The sequence below is a fragment of the Macaca fascicularis genome, chromosome 14 (assembly GCF_037993035.2).
Source record: "Macaca fascicularis isolate 582-1 chromosome 14, T2T-MFA8v1.1".
Taxonomy (NCBI): domain Eukaryota; kingdom Metazoa; phylum Chordata; class Mammalia; order Primates; family Cercopithecidae; genus Macaca; species Macaca fascicularis.
The window spans coordinates 8574667-8593941 of NC_088388.1; the positions used below are offsets into that span (position 1 = coordinate 8574667).

A 19275-nucleotide genomic window follows, 5' to 3' on the forward strand; every position below is an offset into this window, starting at 1 on the left:
GCTGGGGTCAGAGCTCATAGGGTCGCAGAGGCCGCGTGCCGCGTCTCCCTCCAGTCCCCGGCGGACTGAACCCCCACAACCCTGTGCCGCCGTTCCGGGCCCCTCCTTCCAACGGCCACGTGCGGCCTGCGCGTGCGCACTCGCCCAGTTTGGCGCCCACCAGGCAGTGGGGAAGGGGAAGGGGAAGAGGGTGAGGGTGGCAGGGTGGGGACGGGAAATGGGGAGCAGTGGTGGGGATGTGGGTGGTAGACCAGGGGCGAGGGCAGGGGACAGTGTCTGTGGAGAAGGGGGGTCTGTTAAGGTTTCCGCCCTTGGGCGGGAGGGAGCGGCGGGGTAAGCAGCCTAGGAGGACTAGGGGGCTCCACAAGGCCCGCGGCCAGGGCGTCCCAAGCGAGGCCGCGGTCCACGGACGGTCGCCAATGGAGCGGGGCTGCAAGGGGGTGCCGTTGCTGCGAGAGAAAACCTGGGAACCTTGGAACGAGCTTATGGTGATTGGGAAAAGAGTGGAGCTCCTGAGTAGAAATACTCAAAAACCGAAGCTGGAGTCTGAGTACTGGAGACTGGAAGATGTGGAAAAGACGGTCTTGAAAGGGAAGTCAGGCCCGAGTCAGGAAAGGACGGATGTGAAGCTGCTGCACCATGGAGCAAGTGCATCACATGCTTCAGTAGATTTGGGGAAAGACAGCCCAAGGGAGATTTGGGGAAAGCAAGAGGTCAAACACGAAATAAGGGCTAAATCTAAGAGTGCAGGGATGACAGCAGGGCCTATGAAGGGGTCTGGGTTTGAAGAGAGGTTGAGGTCTGCTGGGGAGAAGGTAGGGACCACTGGAGAGGACTTGAGATCCAGTGGATATAAACTGGGGCAGAATGAGGAGTTGAGGTCGAGTGTAGACAAGATGAGATCAAGTGTAGAGAAGCTGAGGTCTAGTAGTGAGAAGCTGGTGTCCGGGGGAGAGACGCAGGGGTCCAGTGGAGTGAAGCTGAGGTCCAGTGGCAGAAAGCTGAGATCAAGTGGAGAGAATCTGAGATCAAGTGGAGAGAATCTGAGATCAAGTAGAGAGAAGCTAAGATGGAGTGGAGAGAAGCTGGGAACCAGTGATGAGAAGCTGAAGTTGAGTGGAGAGATGCTGAGATCAAATGGAGAGAAGCGGGGAACCAGTGGAGAGAAGCTAAGATCAAGCAGAGAGAAGCTGAGGTTGAGTGGAGAGAAGCTGGGAACCAGTGATGAGAAGCTGAGGTTGAGTGGAAAGAAGCTGAGATCAAGCAGAGAGAAGCTGGGAACCAGTGAAGAGAAGCTGAGATCAAGCAGAGAGAAGCTGAGGTTGAGTGGAGAGAAGCTGAGATCAAGCAGAGAGAAGCTGGGAACCAGTGAAGAGAAGCTGAGATCAAGCAGAGAGAAGCTGAGGTTGAGTGGAGAGAAGCTGGGAACCAGTGATGAGAAGCTGAGGTTGAGTGGAGAGAAGCTGGGAACCAGTGAAGAGAAGCTGAGATCAAGCAGAGAGAAGCTGAGGTTGAGTGGAGAGAAGTTGGGGTCAAGTGCAGAGAAGCTGAGATCTAGCGAGGAGAAGTTGGGGACCAGTGGGGAGAAATTGGAGGTTTCAAGAATGGGGAGCATAAATGAGGAGAACATTGAAAAAGTGGTAGAAGTTACTGGTGATGAAAGAGTGATGGCATTTACTGATGATGAGATGGAAATTCCTTTTGAAAGTGTCAAAGGGAGTGAGGAACTACAAGGGACTGAGAAAGGAGTGGGAGTTGACGGGGGCGTCTTGCGTGAAGTGAAAGATATCACTGATGAATCTGTTTCTATGGAAAATAAAGATATTATAGGTGAAGGTACCAGTGAATGAGGCAGATGAAGGACTGACACCAAACAAGGAAAGAGGCAGACAAGGGAAGTACTGGAAGTCAGAGGAGAAATTAGAGCCAGGCAACTTTACACTGAAGGGGTAAAGTTGAGAGAGGAATGGAGAGAGTCTGAGCCTAAAATAAAAGAGAGTGGAAGTGAGGAAGAAAAGCTACTGGGGCTGAAGGTGGAGGCCAGGATCAAAGGAAGTAAAGAGGAGTGGCTGGTTCAGAGGGAGTGGGAACATATGGAGGAGAAAGAGAACGTGTTGGTAACGTGTTGACAGAGGAAACTTGGGTATTGGGAGAAAACCTGACTGGGAGCTCATAGGGAAATGTTTGAGAAAAGGATGGAAGATGGGCTAGAAGGATTTTGTCTGACACATGATGGGGTGTATGAGATGGGGGATAATTGCAGCAGGATAAAGGGTAGATTTTGAGGGTTGTGGAAGAAGGTGCAGGCTGAAGTGTGCAAAATTTCTGAAAGAGGAGCCTGAAGAATGAAGGGGTCCCAAGTGACAAAAGCAGGAGAGGAGATAAGAAAGAAGTGAGAAAAAACATAAGAAGCCACATGCCATAATGGTGATTGTTTGTTGGTAGGTATGTCCTTCTTTTCTTTTCTTTTTTCTTTTCCTTTCTCTTCTCTTTTCTTTCTTTCTTTCTTTCTTTTTTTTTTTTTTTTTTTTTGAGACTGTCTTGCTCTGTTGCCCAGGCTGGAGTGCAGTGGCACAATCTTGGCTCACTGCAACCTCTGCCTCCCAGGTGCAAGCGATTCTCCTGCCTCAGCCTCCCGAGTAGCTGGGATTACAAGCTCCCGCCACCATGCCCGGCTAATTTTTGTATTTTTAGTAGAGATGGGATTTCAGCATGTTGGCCAGGCTGGTCCCAAACTCCTGATCTCAAGTGATCTTCCTGCCTTGACCTCCCAAAGTGCTGGGATTACAAGCGTGAGCCACCACCTGGCCTGCTGTATCCTTTTTTATTAGTGGGGTCTTGTGACCTGTGTCTTGGGAAACTAGTCCTACAAAATCCCTATGTCAATACCACCTCTTTTTGCTCTTCTGTGTTGCAGCTTCTACTGCCTGGATCTTAGATCTTCCTGTTTCTTGTTTTATTCCCTCACTTTGGTCAACTGCATCATTTAATAGCTCCTAGAGAAAGTGACTATGGAAGGTAAACTTTGGGACACTATCTGTCTGAAAATCTCAATTCTTTGTTCATAATTGACTGATAGTTTAGCTAGGTATAGAACTCTAGGCTGGAAATATTTTTCCCTTAGATTTTTTAAGGCATTTACTCACTATCTTCTTCTTTTTTTCCTTTTAATTAATTTTTTTTTTTTTTTGAGACAAAGTCTCACTCTGTCACTCAGGCTGGAGAGCAGTGGCATGAGCTTGGCTCACTGCAACTTCCACCTCCTGGTTCAAGCAATTATCATGCCTCAGCCTCCCAAGTAGCTGGGATTACAGACATGTGCCACTGTGCCTGGCTAATTCCCTCACTATCTTCTAACTTCCAAGTATTGCTATTTATAAGTATTTTTGTTCTTTTCTTTTAATTGTATAGAGAGCATTTTTCTTTTCTATGTAAATTACCTGTTTGCTACCACTCCCTAACTCAACCTATATCCTCATCCCATTTTCTCTGGCTTTACTAGAGGATGTTGGACCCAGAATTATAGCTGTTATCTTTTTTTCTCCTTTTGTCTGTCTCTTTTTATTCTACTCTCTGGACAATTTCATTAACTTTAAAACAACTGATGTATAATAGATGAACATTTTTGGGGGTACATGTAATATTTTGATACATTCATATAATGTGTAAAGATCAAATCAGGGTAATTGGGATATCCATCATCTTAAATATTTATTTTTTCTTTATGCCAGGAACATTTGAATCATTCTCTTCTAGCGATTTTGAAATGTACAATAGATTATTGTTTACTACAGTCACCCTATAGAACACTGGGTCCCATTTCTTCCATCTACCTGTACATTTCTACTCATTAGCATGTCTTTATTTCCTCCACCCTTCCTGGCCTCCAGTAACCACCAATCTCATCTCTATTTTCATGAGATCCACTTTCAACTTTATTAACTATATCTTTCTATCCTTTCTATTGAAATTTTACATTTTAGCTGTCTTGTTCATTGATTGCTTTTTTTTTTTTTTTGAGATGGAGTCTCACTCTGTCACCCAGGCTGGAGTGTAATGGTGTGATCTTGGCTCATTGCAACCTCCACCTCCCCGATTCAAGCAGTTCTGCTGCCTCAGCGTCCTGTGCGCCCTGCACGAGCTGGGATTACGGGCATGCATCACCACGCCTGGCTAATTTTTTTGTATTTTTAGTAGAAATGGGGTTTCGCCATGTTGGTCAGGCTGGTTTTGAACTCCTGACCTCAGGTGATCCACCTGTCTCGGCCTCCCAAAGACTGGGATTACAGGCATGAGCCACCGCACCTGGCCATGCTTCTTTTTGTATATATAGTATTTCTGTTCTTGTTTCATGAGTCTGTTCTCTTAACTTTCCAAGGATTTTTCCAGTTTTTGAGTTTTCTTCTGCTTTTCTTATTGTTTCCCCCTGAGTTCCCCTCCCCTGCTTCCCCTCCACCCCCTGGCTTCCCCCCTACCCTCCTGCTCCCCCCCATCCCCCCGCTCCTTTTTGTTTGTGTGTGTGTGTGTGTGTGTGTGTGTGTGTGTGTATTGTTGGAAGTTTTCCTCAAATGTTTGATCTTCGACTGTCCATTTTTTTTTTTTTTTTTTTTTTTTTTTGAGACGGAGTCTCGCTCTGCCGCCCAGGCTGGAGTGCAGTGGCCGGATCTCAGCTCACTGCAAGCTCCGCCTCCTGGGTTCACGCCATTCTCCTGCCTCAGCCTCCCGAGTAGTTGGGACTACAGGCGCCCGCCACCGCGCCCGGCTAGTTTTTTGTATTTTTTTAGTAGAGACGGGGTTTCACCGTGTTAGCCAGGATGGTCTCGATCTCCTGACCTCGTGATCCGCCCGTCTCGGCCTCCCAAAGTGCTGGGATTACAGGCTTGAGCCACCGCGCCCGGCCTGACTGTCCATATTTAAGAATGAGGCATTAAGCAGAAGCAACTGGAAGCACAATTTGGGGCTTGTTGATCTATGGGCTCCACTCTGTGGCGACTGAAGCAAGCAGGATATTTTACTGGGTACACCCAAATATCAGAATCTGTAAATCTCACTGAAGGGACCATCTAGTTTCTCCAGAGAATTCTCCAATCTGTCTGGGGGATATCTGCATGGCCCCTGCTATAGAGGTTATAGCAGCAGGGTGGGGAGAGAGGGTTGTGGAGCTACCACTTGGTACACATGTTTTCACCCAGTCCCTTGTTTTCAGCTCAGTGCTCACTCCATCTTCAGCTGTGCCTGGTGTCCCTGAGTTGGTGCTTCTGAGATTCAATTTCCCCAGAGAGGAAACCCTCTACTGTGCTACGGGAGTTGGTGCCCGGCTAAAAAAGGTTGGGGGGATTTGTGAGCTTAACTGCTTTATATACAGATGCTTAAACAATTTCTCTGTTCTCAGATCTATGCCTTTTTCCTTCCATCTGAGGTATCTGGTCCCTCAGTGTCCTGAACTTTTTTTGGGATAAGTAGAGTGAGCTGTTAACTTTTTGTTTCTATTATCTTTAAGTACTTAAGTGCCAGCTACCTCCACTCTGCCAAGTTGGTTCCCACTCCATCTCCAAACGTTTTTGTTGTTGTTGTTCTTTTTTTTTTTTTTTTTTTTTTTGTCGTTGTTGTTCTTGAGATAGGGTCTCACTCTGTCACTCAGGCTGGAGTGCAGTGGCATGATCATGGCTCACTGCAGCCTCAACCTCCTGGGCTGAAGCAATCTCTTCAGCCTCCCAAATAACTGGGACTACGGGTGCACACACCACCACACCAGGTTAGTTTTTTTTTTTTTGTTTTTTGTTTTTTAAGTAGAGATGAGATCTCTCTATGTTGCTTAGGCTGGTCTTGAACTTATGCGCTCAAGCGATCCTCCTGCCTCTACCTCAAAGTACTGAGATTACCGACGTGAGCCACTGCACACTGCCAACTTTTCCCATCTTAAAAAACAAAAACAAAAAAACCTCTCTGTACCCTACATTTCCCTCCAGTGACTGCCCCATTTTTCTTGCTCCTTATGGTAGGCACAAAAGTGGTCCACCAAACATATATTCACTTCCTAATCCCAGGAACCTGTGAATATTACCTTAAAATGGCAAAAGATGTAATTAAGTTAAAGATCTCGAGAGAAGGGCCCACTTTAGAGGTGAGTCATAAATGCCATTATAAGTGTCCTTATAAGAGAGAGGAAGAGAAGGAGAACAGACACACAGAGAGCAGGAGGCGGTGTGATCTCCCAGGCACAGGCTGGAGTGATGCAGCTATGAGGCAAGGAGTGCCGATGGTCGCCTGAAGTTGGAAAAGGCACAGAATGGATTCTTCCCCAGAGTCTCTGTAGAGAGTGTGGCCTCCGCCAGCACCTTGGTTTTAGCGTCTGACCTCTAGAGCTGCGAGAGAATAAACCTCTGTTGTTTTAAGCCATCAGTTGCTGGTAATTTTTTTTTGAGATGGAGTCTCACACTGTTGCCCAGGCTGGTGTGCAGTGGCACGATCTCAGCTCACTGCAAGCTCCACCTTCTGGGCTCATGCTATTCTCCTGCCTCAGCCTCCTGAGTAGCTGGGACTCCAGGCGCCCGCCACCATCCCCAGCTAATTTTTGTATTTATTAGTAGAGACTGGGTTTCACCATGTTGGCCAGGCTGGTCTGGAACTCCTAACCTCGTGATTTGCCTTCCTCGGCCTCCCAAAGTGCTGAGATTACAGGCATGAGCCACTGCGCCCGGCCGTAGTTCGTTCTTCTGTCTGCTGTAGTTCCTGTAGTTCTGTAGTTCCAGTTCCTGGAAGTTGAGGCTAGAGGCCCTGACTTCTCTTTCTCCATCACGTTCGTTCATCACCTTCTGACTCAGAGCTTTCCTACTGTAGCTGTTTACATTTGTCTGTCCCCACTAGGATGTAAATGAGCTCTATGAGGGGAGCAATATGTGTCTGTCTGGTTACCCTCTCTAGTCCAGTGTGTAACCAGCACATAGTAGCACTCAGCATGTGTTTGCAGAATGAATCAACCCGTCATATTCAGTGACTTTATCAGTCTCAGTACTATTTAATATCTATTGAGAAATTGCTATAATAATTTACCCCGTTTCTTTGAATGTCACATTTTTTGAAGCCTCAAAAGCCTGAAACTGTCTTTGTTCCATACTTGTACTTGAGATTTTTCTGGGTATAGAATTTCCCTCAGCAGCCTGAAGACTTGCGCCTTTGTTTTCTTCCTTCCTGCATGGCCATTGAGAGTCCAGATCTATTTTTACGCCAAGCCAGTTGCACAACCAGGCGTTCTGTGTATGAGACCTGTTTGCTTCTCCACAGCTCCGCTATTTCTGCTTCTTTATTGGGCAGAAGCTGAGAGCTTGTTCTTCCATTTTCTAGGAACTCTGATCCCATTGTTAGACAATAAAGTGGAGATATTAATAAGGTGTGGGCAGAGTTGTAAAGATAAGCTATAGATGGCTCAAGCCTCATGGTAGGATCGTTTTGACAAATGATTATGATAGCTAACATTTACTGAATTCTTGTAATAACCAGAGTAGTTTAATCAGCACCATGCTAAGCACTTTACATGTTCTCTATAATTTAGTCTAATAGCTCTTTGAGACAGGAACTATTACTCTATTGACTCTACCCACTAGACACTGCCAGAGCCAGGCAGCCTGACTCCATAGCTGAGCTGGAAACAGCTCTGTCTGCTGAATGGCCTCCTCTATTCCTACCAGACAAGCCCTGAACCTCGGCTTCTTCACCTGCCAAAGCAAGGCCTGGGATCCTGCATGGGGGTAGGGAATGAGGCTATGTAGCAACCTTTCCATTCATTCGGCTCATGCTTACTGGATGAGCACTTCGGTGGCAAGTATTTAAGAATATAAATTTTGGTGGGGTGTGGTGGCTCACACCTGTACTCCCAGCACTTTGGGAGGCCTAGGCGGGCGGATCACCTGAGGTCAAGAGTTTAAGACCAGCCTGGCCAACATGGTGAAACCCCGTCTGTACTGAAAATACAAAAATTAGCCAGATATGGTGGCGCACACCTGTAATCCCAACTACTTGGGAGGCTGAGGCACAATAATCACTTGAATCCTGGAGGTGGAGGTTCAGCGAGCCAAGATCCTTCCACTGCACTCCAACCTAAGTGACAGAGTGAGACTCTGTCTCCAATAATAATAATAATAAATATATATATATGTCAAAAAAAATGAAGTTTATTTTCTTTCCTAGATCTCTGCCATCCTGAGATCATCACTCCTCGCCTCCTCTGGAAACTCTCTGAGAGCCAGAGAATCGTCTCTTTTTGTAAGAGGCCTGCACAGGCACAAGGTCATACTTGGGCACTTTTTGGCTTTGTGAAAATCTCTCAGATTGCACTGCACAGTATACAAATGATAAACCAGACAACCACATTCGTTCTTTGGATTACATTTTCTCCTGAGATATCAGACGCATTTCACCAGGGCCACAGAAAGAGAAATGAAGACCAAGATACCGAGACAAATGCCAACAACCTGGTAAGTGCAGATATTTTCAGTTATCTAGGCAACTAGAGCTTTGCATAGGTAATACCCTTTTCTACTAAAATTAACCAAAACACACACATTCCAGGGCTCCTGAGTGATTTTATATACATATATGTATATTTTATATGTGTATGTATACATTTATATATGTATATAAATAAACATATATATTTTTAAAAAATATATGTATATCATGTGTGTGTGTGTATATACATATGTATATTTTTTTAAATAGAGATGGAGTCTCACTATGTTGCCCAAGCTGGTCTCAAACTCCTGGGCTCAAGCCTGGATGATTTAAAAAATTTTTTTATTTTATTCTTTGTATAGTCCCAGTCTTGTTTCTTGTAACATAATGTGTTAAAGTAACATTAACTTTTGGCTGGGTGCTGTGGCTCATGCCTGTAATCCCAGCACTTTGGGAGGCTGAGGCGGGCAGATTACTGGAGGTCAGGCATTTGAGACCAGCCTGGCCAACATGGTGAAACCCCATCTCTACTAAAAATACAAAAATTAAGCAGGTGTGGTGGTGCTCACCTGTAACCCCAGCTACTAGGGAGGCTGAGGCAGGAGAATCGATAGAGCCTGGGAGGTGGAGGTTGCAGTGAGGAGAGATCATGCCACCACACTCCAGCCTGGGTGACAGAGGGAGACTCCGTCTCAGACAAAAAACAAAACAAAACAAACAAACAAAGAAATAAGTAACATTAACTTTTGGCTAAAATGCATTCTTAGTTGGTCCAATTAATTCATTCAGCAAACAGTGAGCACTTACCGTATGCCCTCTGGGAATGCAAAAAATGTGTAAAACCAGGCTCTTGGCCTTGGCCTTTTTTTTTTTTTTTTCTTTTTGAGACAGGGTCTCACTCTGTCACCCAGGCTGGAATGTAGTGGCACAATCTCGGCTTATTGCAGCCTCCGTCTCCGGGGTTCAAGCAATTCTCCTGCCTCTGCCTCCCAAGTTGCTGGGATTACAGGCATGTGCCACTATACTTGGCTAATTTTTGTATTTTTAGTGGAGACAGGGTTTCACCATGTTGGCCAGGCTCATCTCAAACTCCTGACCTCAGGTGATCCACCTGAGCCTCGGCCTCCCAAAGTGTTTGCATTACAGGCGTTAGCCACCACGCCCGGCCCAGAGCAGAGGGAAAAGAAACTAGCAGGATATGAGCCTAGGGCTAGACTTGGGAGGGAGCCTCAAAGGCAGGAGGAATTGTGACTCTGTTCTGTAGGTGACAGGGAAGATGATGCCATCAGATCTGTGCTTCACATAGAGAAGTCTGGCTCGGAGATGGAGTCACCAGGCCATGGTGTGCGGGCACTCAGTAAAGTGGAGATACGATTACTAGATCATTATGGTAAGTAGTTCAGGCCTGGCAAGGTGGCTCAAGCCTGAAATCCCAACACTTTGAGAGGCCGAGGCAGGAGGATTGCTTGAGTCCAGGAGTTCCAGACTGGCCTGAGCAACAGAGTGAGATCCCATCTCTACAAAAATAAACAAAATTAGCTGGGCATGGTGGCATATGCCAGTAGTTCCAGCTACTCAGGGGGCTGAGGTGGGAGGATCACTTGAGCCTGGGAGGTTGAGGCTATAGCGAGCCTTGATTGCACCACTGCACTCCAGCCTGGGTGACAGAGCAAAACCCTGTCTCAAACACACACACACACACACACACACACACACACACACACAAATAAATAAATAGTTCAAGGTAGAGAGGATGAGGTTATGAATTACAGCAGAGAGAGGAGGAATAAAAACAAGACTTGAGAGAGTATTAAAAGTCCGATTTAACATAATTGGCTGATTAATGTGAATGGATGGTGAGGAAGGAGGCGCCAGGGGCATGGATAGCAGTAGTTGATGTGAAATGTTTACTCTGCATTAGGCATGTTGCCCATATTATCTAACTTAATCCCACAACCGCCCTATAAGCAGGATTGTATTACTATCTGCGGTGGCACTGAAGCCCATCAGAGTGGTCAATCGAAATGACATAGCTAGTATGTGTTGGTAGTAAGTGGTGGTGTGAGGAGGGTTTGGACCTATGTGGTAGCTCTACCAGCTGGCTGGGTCTTCAGTGCCATGTGATTGGGAGGTGAAGCGACCGCCCTAGTTAGCAGTGAATGAATGAACGGTCCAGAAGCCTGCTGGAACCATCTTCTACTCTGGAGAGCTCACAGTCAGGTGGCTTTGATGCCACATCAGCCATAGACGTGTTGTGTTTGCCCCAAAGAATATTTTAACACCATGTTTAGAATTAATTGGTACCTTTATAAAATGCAGAGATTCACATTAAAAAGTATGTTTCTGGCTTTTCTTGGAAAATGAGATGATCTGGCCACACTGGGCCCATGTAGGACCTGGAGTTGCCTCTCTCTGTTTCCTTCAACTGGGGCCTGTGCCCCCCAGTTGGCCAGCCCCACTGCCTGGGGCCCCTGACACCTGCACACGCACCTGGGTCTGCTCTTGTGCTGTTCCGTCACGAGGTGTGCCACTCAGCTTGGCTTTGACGCCAGGCTGTGTTTGTGCATTTAATGCCTGCCAAGCCCAGGCCTCCACTGATGGCTAAATACCTTTTCTGAATTTTAGGCAATATAAGATGAAAACATGCTGTGGGAATTGAGAAAAACTAAATGCCCACCCATGCCTGAGTTCCCACGGGGAGGAGGGTTCTGCACAGGTAGTGCAGGGAAACGGCAAATGGCCAGAGTTCCTGAAACCAGCATAAATGAAAACAAAATACAAATCATACCCTGGCAAATGGCAAGTAACAGCCTATTGCCAGTATGCAAATCACGTTGTGATTTTTAAAAAATTTGTTTTGTAATAAATAATTTGCATGAATTTCGAGCTGCATACTTTGAACATATGATAAGGAAGCTTTTGGGGAAGATTGTGTGTGTGTGTGTGTGTGTGCGCGCGCGCGTGTGGGCACGCACCTGTGCATGTTTGTTTATGGGGGCGTGGACCACAGTTTACAAAGCTTGGAGTTTTCTACAGAAATTCAGTTTCAGGCCAGGTGCAGTGGCTCACGCCTGTAACCCCTGCACTTTGGGAGGCCGAGGCAGGCGGATCACGAGGTCAGGAGATCGAGACCATCCTGGCTAGCACAGTGAAACCCCGTCTCTACTAAAAATACAAAAAATTAGCCAGGCGTGGTGGCAGGCGCCTGTAGTCCCAGCTACTCGGGAGGCTGAGGCAGGAGAATGGCATGAACCCGGCAGGCAGAGCTTGCAGTGAGCCGAGATCACACCACTGCACTCCAGCCTGCAGCGAGACTCTGTCTCAAAAAAAAAAGAAAGAAAGAAATTCAGTTTCAGAGTCTGCGTGCAGTGGCTCACACCTATAATCCCAGCACTTTAGGACACCGAGGTGGGCAGATTGCTCGAGTCCAGGAGTTTGAGAGCAGCCGAGGCAAATGGCGTCTCTACAAAAGATACAAAAATTGTTTCTACAAAAGATACAAAAATTAGACGGTCCTGGTGGCCCACACCTGTAGTCCCAGCTACTGGGGAAACTGGTGTGGGAGGATCACTTGAGCCTGGGAGGTGGAGGTTGCAGTGAGCCGAGATTGTGCCACTACGCTCCAGCCTGGGTGATAGAGTGAGACCATTAAAAAGAAAGAAAGAAAGAAAGAAAGAAAGAAAGAAAGAAAGAAAGAAAGAAAGAAAGAAAGAAAGAAAGAAAGAAAGAAAGAAAGAAAGAAAGAAAGAAAGAAAGAAAGAAAGAAAGAAAGAAAGAAAGAAAGAAAGAAAGAAAGAAAGAAAGAAAGAAAGAAAGAAAGAAAGAGAGAGAGAGAAGAGAGAAAGAGAGAGAGAAAGAAAGAAAGAGAGAGAAAGAAAGAAAAAGAAAGAAAGAAAAGGAAGGAAAGGAAGGAAAGAAAGGAGGGAAAAAAGGAGGAGGAGGGGAGGGAGGGAGGGAAGGAAACTTCACTTTCAGAACATTTTTTCAAGACTAGCCTGGCCAACATGGTGAGATCCCATCTCTACTAAAAATACAAAAATTAGCCAGGCATGTTGGCGGGTGCCTGAGGCAGGAGAATCACTTGAACTCAGGAAGTGGAGGTTGCAGTGAGCCAAGATTGCACCTTTGCACTCCAGCCTGGGTGACAAGAGTGAAATTCGGTCTCAAAAAAAAAAAAGAACATTTTAATAAACTTTTATGATTTATTAAGGATGAAAACATGTTTCTGTACCATAACGTTCAAATATGAGGCCCACACTGGCAAACAGGTATTATCTGTATTAAATATTTTGTTCCATTTATTTATTTATTTTATTTTATTTTTTTGAAACGGAATCTTGCTCTATCCCCCAGGCTGGAGTGCAGTGGCGCGATCTTGGCTCACTGCAAGCTCCGTATCCCGGGTTCACGCCAGTCTCCTGCCTCAGCCTCCCTAGTAGCTGGGACTACAGGCGCCCGCCACCAGGCCTGGCTAAGTTTTTGTATTTTTAGTAGAGACGGGGTTTCACCGTGTTAGCCAGGATGGTCTCGATCTCCTGACCTCGTGATCCGCCCGCCTCGGCCTCCCAAAGTGCTGGGATTACAGGTGTGAGCCACCGCGCCTGGCCTATTTTGTTCCATTTAAAGTGTAACAGTAATCCCCTATGTCCATGGTCAGGTTGGACAAATGACCACATTTCATGCTTGTGTGAGTTTTTGTTTGCAATCTGTAAACTGCCCTTAGAGATACAGGTTCAAACAGGTGCGGGAAGCAGAGCTGCCAGCAAAGCACAGGAGTCGACTCTTTTTCTTTTTTATTTTATTTTCTTTTTTCTTTTCTTTTTTTTTTTTTTTTTTTTTTGAGACGGAGTCTCACGCTGTTGCCCAGGCTGGAGTGCAGTGGCGCGATCTCGGCTCACTGCAAGCTCCGCCTCCCGGGTTCCCGCCATTCTCCTGCCTCAGCCTCCTGAGTAGCTGGGACTACAGGCGCCCGCCACCGCGCCCGGCTAATTTTTTGTATTTTTAGTAGAGACGGGGTTTCACTGTGGTCTTGATCTCCTGACCTTGTGATCCGCCCGCCTCGGCCTCCCAAAGTGCTGGGATTACAGGCTTGAGCCACCGCGCCCGGCCTATTTTCTTTTCTTTTTTCTTTCTTTTTTTTTTTTTTTTTTTTTGAGCCAGCGTCTTGCTCTGTCACCCAGGCTGGAGTGCAGTGGCTTGATCTCAGCTCACTGCAACCTCTGCCTCCCGGGTTCAAGCAATTCTCCTGCCTCAGCCTCCCAAGTAGCTGGGAATACAGGTGTCTGCCACCATGCCTGGCTGATTTTTGTATTTTTAGTAGAGATGGGGTTTCACCATGTTGTCTGGGCTAATCTCAAACTCCTGACCTCAGGTGATCCACCTGCCTTGGCCTCCCAAAGTGCTGGGGTTACGGGTGTGAGCCACTGTGCTCAGCCTCTAGACTCTTAATCTATGTTCTTTGAGTTATACCTGACAACTTTCCATCACACCTGGCTGCCTGGCTCAGGAACTGGAGGAAGGGGGCCACTGCTGGCCAGGAATTTCTCAGAGGCCACTGGACAGTATTATGGAGTGGCCACTGCCTCTCAGAGGCTCACTGTCCATAGCACAGGGGTCATCCATCCTGTCAGACCACACCAACCCCACTCATGAGATGCTAGCCCTGCAAGCTCTCTCCTGGGAACAAGAAGTAATCGTGCAAGATTTGCATGGCAGATCAGCTTGGTCTTGGTAGCCATTTCTACACAGATCACGTGGGGCTCACAAGGCCATGCTCTGCTGCTCCCTGGACTCTGACCCCTGTCCTGCATGTCCTCCTTCCTCCTTCTTCTGATCCTCAGAGACTCCCCGTTCCCTGCCATGTGCACACCTAGGGTGGGACTGGGATGTGCATTGTGGCCAGTTCTGTTCTTGTCTATGTTGCTCAGAATCCATTGTTGCTTACTGATGCAGACCAGTGCCTAATACTAGGTGTCTAGCACCGTGCTGGAAGCCAGGGATACAACAGACAGGTGCCTCCCTGGGGGATAAGGGGAGCACACGCAGGGAATAATCAGTGAACTGGGTAGCGCTTCGTTACAGGCCTCTCACAACTGGTATTTTATCTCCATCACATTGTAATTTCGTTTTTGTGATGTGACCTAAAAAGCCTTGGCTCCTCAAAAGATCTGGCCAATTAACAAATGCATTCATTTAACAGTATTTATTAAGCACCTATTATTTGTCAGGTACCATTCCAGATGTCAGGATTATAACAGAGAACAAAACTCACAAATAGCCCTGTTCTCTTGGTGCTTACATTATCATGGAAGGAGACAAAAAGAAATAATGTCAATATAATATGTCTGAAGAATTTTAAAGAAAAACTCAAGCCGGGTAAGGGAGAGAGAATGACGGTGGGGAGGAGGGCCGCTCTTTGAGGAAGGCCCTTCTGGTGACTCTTGAAGCAGAGCCCAGCAAGAGGGCAGGGGGAAGCTGTGGTTTGGAGGAAGTCTTTTCATAGCGGGGAGCCTCAAGGGCAGAGCCCCCAAGTGGGAGTGTGCCCTACCTGTTGGAAGGAAGCCACTGATCTGCAATCCTGTTTTCCTCGTCTGCAAGTTCAGGGGCTTGTTGGGAGGGACAAATGAAATCATTTATATGAAACATTTATGTCAACTGTAGAACACTCTATAAAAGTTATTCTCTTTATGTTGACTTCATCAAGTATTTGCAGTGTCTAAATCAGGAAGGATCATAATGATTGTATTACAATTCTGCCCTTTCATTTTTTTTATTGAGGTGAAATGCATATAACATATAATTAATCATTTTATAGCGTACCATTCAGTGGCATTTGATGCATTCACAATGTTGTGCAACCACCACGTCTTTCTATTTAAAAACCTTTTTCATCATCCCTACCTTTTCTTTCTTTTTTCTTTTTAAAATAGAGATGGCTACATTCCCCAAGCTGGATTAGAACACCTGGGCTCAAGTGAGCCTCCAACCTGTCTCCTGAGTAGCTGGGATTATAGGCACTCACCACTGTGCCCGGCCTTTCATTTTTATTTTATTTTATTTTATTAATTATTATTATTATTTAGAGACAGGATCTCACTCTGTCACCCAGGCTGGAGTGCAGTGGTGTGATCATGGTTCACTGCAGCTTCCACCTCCTGGGCTCAAGCAATCCTCCCACCTCAGCCTCCCAAATAGCTGAGACTACAGACATGCGCCACAGTGCCTGGCTAATTTTTTTTTTTTTTTTTTTTTTTTTTTTTTTTTTTTTGAGACGGAGTCTCACGCTGTTGCCCAGGCTGGAGTGCAGTGGCGCGATCTCGGCTCACTGCAAGCTCCGCCTCCCGGGTTCCCGCCATTCTCCTGCCTCAGCCTCCTGAGTAGCTGGGACTACAGGCGCCCGCCACCGCGCCCGGCTAATTTTTTGTATTTTTAGTAGAGACGGGGTTTCACTGTGGTCTCGATCTCCTGACCTTGTGATCCGCCCGCCTCGGCCTCCCAAAGTGCTGGGATTACAGGCTTGAGCCACCGCGCCCGGCCGCCTGGCTAATTTTTGTATTTTTTGCAGAGATGTGGTTTCACCTTGTTGCCCAGGCTGGTCTTGAACTCCTGGGTTCAAGTGATCCTCCTACCTTGGCTTCCTCCAGTGCTGGTATTATAGGCGTGAGTCACTGTGTCTGGCCTTTTTTATTTTTATTTTTTGACACAGAGTCTCACTCTGTCACCAGGCAGGAGTGCAGTGGTGCAATCTCGGCTCACTGCAACCTCTGCCTCCCATGAAGGGAGGCATGAAGAGATTCTCATGCCTCAGTCTCCTCAGTAGCTGGGATTACAGATGCGCACCACCACGCCAAGTTAATTTTTTCTTTCTTTCTTTTTTTTTTTTTTTTGAGACGGAGTCTCGCTCTGTCGCCCAGGCTGGAGTGCAGTGGCCAGATCTCAGCTCACTGCAAGCTCCGCCTCCTGGGTTTACGCCATTCTCCTGCCTCAGCCTCCCGAGTAGCTGGGACTACAGGCGCCCGCCACCTCGCCCGGCTAGTTTTTTGTATTTTTTTTTTTTTTAGTAGAGACGGGATTTCACCGCATTAGCCAGGATAGTCTCAATCTCCTGACCTCGTGATCCACCCGTCTCAGCCTCCCAAAGTGCTGAGATTACAGGCTTGAGCCACCGCACCCGGCCAATTTTTTCTATTTTTAGGAGAGACAGGGTTTTACCGTGTTGGCCCCACTGGTCTCGAACTCCTGGGGCCTCAAGTGATTCACCCACGTCGGCCTCCCAAAGTGCTAGGATTACAGAAATGAGCCACCTCACCCGGCCTTTGGCCTCATTTTTAATATTAACTTGAGTTACCATTCTGGAAATACTATTTCCCCCCATATCTGACTTTGTCCTTTCTGTTTCTGGCTAGCCTCCAGCTCCTAGGCTTCATCCATGTATTTTTCCAACAGTGATTTATTGAGCACCTACTGTGTGGGAGGCACTATGCTAGGCAGATTCTGGAGACACAACAATGACAGTGGCAGGGAGGTCCCTGCATCCCCAGGACTCACAGTGTGTGGTGGGGGATTTAGACAGTGAATGGCTAATTGCCAGAAAACTAATTTAAATTACGATACATGTTTATAAGAAAAAATGTTTTGAAAATCATGCTAAATACATTTGTGTAGTTACTGAAGCTACTAGAAGAGAGACACCACTCTTAGAACAACATGACTGTGGTTTTATAACTCTGCTCCTAGTTCAGACAAGGGGGAGAAAGATGACCTCAGGGAGGCGACTTGGATTTTGTTAGGGCCTAAGCAGCGAGGCGGGCCTAAGCAGTGAGGCCAGCCCAGGGAGAAACAGCGGCTCTTCCTTCATTTGTTCCTGGTCACCCTCTGAGATGTGCAAGGGTAGCTGGTGTTGCCATCGCGCCCATTTGAGAGATGTAGAAACTGAGGCTTGGCCAGGCGTGCTTGCCACCTGGAGGAGTTGACGTCTGATACTTGCTTTAGCCAACGGTCAAAGCGTTTGTCCGATAGGGGGCAGCGGCGCGCCGGGCTGGAAGGAGAGCGGCACCCGAGCGCGCGGCGCTCCCGGCGTTCCAGGAGGGGGCGCTGCTGATCCGGCAGCGGATCGCCGCTCCCGCCCCGGCCCTGCCCCGCCGCCCTGCCCCCACCTCCCGCCCGGAGCCCGGCACTCGTGACTTCGCCAGCTCTCAGCTCCCTCGGGCATTTTCGTGCACGCTAATGGGCGCCTCTGTGTTTTCCTAGATGCTGGTTTCTTCATCAAGCGTCGGAATAACGCATCAGGGCAGGTGACCCACGTCACCGGGGTGATGCACTGGTGCTCGCCGGGGCGGGCGCTGTGCCTGCGGGAGCCGCGCGGCCGGCGGGGTGTCGGGGCGCCTCGTGGGGGCCGAGCCGCGCCCGCACGTCCCTCAGGTAGGCGCGACCCGAGTTTCTTTAGACAGGATGACCTGGCAGCGTTTCCACCCCACCCACGACGAGTTTCGCTTTCCTAATGTGGTTAAAAAGTGCGTACTAACTATAGTAGGGTGGTTGAACAGGTTTCAACATTTTACTTAATTTTTTTGTTTTAGATTTCTTCCTTCTGGTAGATCTCTTTTTTTGTCAAGATGTTCATAACTGTCCTCTTTGGCATTTGTTCAAAGTCTGGTTCTAATAGCGTTTGGACTGTGGTTTAATTTTAACCATAAAGCATTCTTTTGGAATAATTACTTTTGAATCTAGGAAGAGCCAGCTGGATACAGGGCCATAAACAACCTCCTGTGGGGAATGTGCAGGCTTTAAGTTAGGTTTTTTTGTTTGTTTTTACCGCTAGCATTTCTCTCTTTTTTCTTTCTTTTTTTGGAGACAGGGTCTGGCTCTGTTGCCCAGGCTGGAGTTCAGTGTTACAATCACAGCTTACTGCAGCCTCATCCTTCTGGGCTCCAGCAGTCCTCCCATCTCAGCCTCCCGAGTAGCTGGGACCACAGGCACGCATCACTGGCTCATTTTTTTATTTTGATTTTTTGTAGACACAGGGTCTTGCTGTGTTGCCCAGGTTGGTCTCAAATTCCTGGTCTCAAGTGATCCTCCTGCCTCAGCTTCCCAAAGTGCTGGAATTACAGGCCTGAGCCACCATGCCTGGCTTAACATATCTCTTTTTTAAAAAAAAGGGGACTGATGGGAGTTGGGGGGATGCAAATTGTGAGTAGATAGGTGGGTTTGGAGAGTTTGAACATCTGCTTTAATGAGCTAAATGGTGTCAGAACTGTCCTGCGGGTAACCATGTGGCCTCAGATTTCTGGGACAATCTCAATTTCTGGGACAGAGACACACTGGCCCTTTGTCAGGCTACATATCAGGCCACCACCAATTTCCAGTTCTGAAAGTGTGGTCACCAGAGAGACCTGTCAGCAGCCATAGACATTATCTCCTTGGGAATGACTGGACCCAGGCAGCCAGGCAGAGCTGGGGTCCCCAGAGCTCCTGGCACTAGCCAGAATATTTCCAGTTCCTCTTCTTCCCTTACAGCACAAGTCATTTAGTGATCATTGCTCGTATTTGTAGAACCTTAGAGAATTTTGGATGTAGCAGGACAGAAATTGGTTGTCTACCATTTTGTGGCTTGGGTGGCATACATCTTGTTTGGCAATTAAAAAAAGAAAAGATGAAAAGGAAATGGGGGATATGCAATGCAGACCAATTCAAGAAAAAGTGATTTATGCCCGTCCTAGCTGAGGCAGATGAATTTGGGAAGACTTACTCGTTTTCTAGAAATAGTCTTCACTTGACCAGAGATTCATACTTGGGCGTATTTAAATACAGAGCTCTTCTGGAGCA

The 19275-nt window shown here is 47.2% G+C and overlaps 1 protein-coding gene across 3 annotated transcripts in view; it reads left to right on the top strand.

Annotated features, from left to right (window-relative positions):
- The first annotated feature begins 146 nt into the window (after window positions 1-146).
- Window positions 147-19275, top strand: part of LOC102121656 (uncharacterized) — a 48568-nt gene continuing 29439 nt past the window's right edge. For 2 of the 3 annotated variants that reach the window (XR_012423075.1, XR_012423076.1), the window contains exon 1: window positions 17612-17871. Coding sequence is in view for 1 of the 3 variants with exons in the window: in XM_065527935.2 (XP_065384007.1) it covers window positions 237-1850 (1614 nt within the window). In the remaining 2 variants the exon portion in view is untranslated. Of the gene's footprint in view, window positions 2442-8187; window positions 8475-17611; window positions 17872-19275 lie in introns of those variants that run through there. The other variant, XM_065527935.2, reaches the window with a different exon arrangement.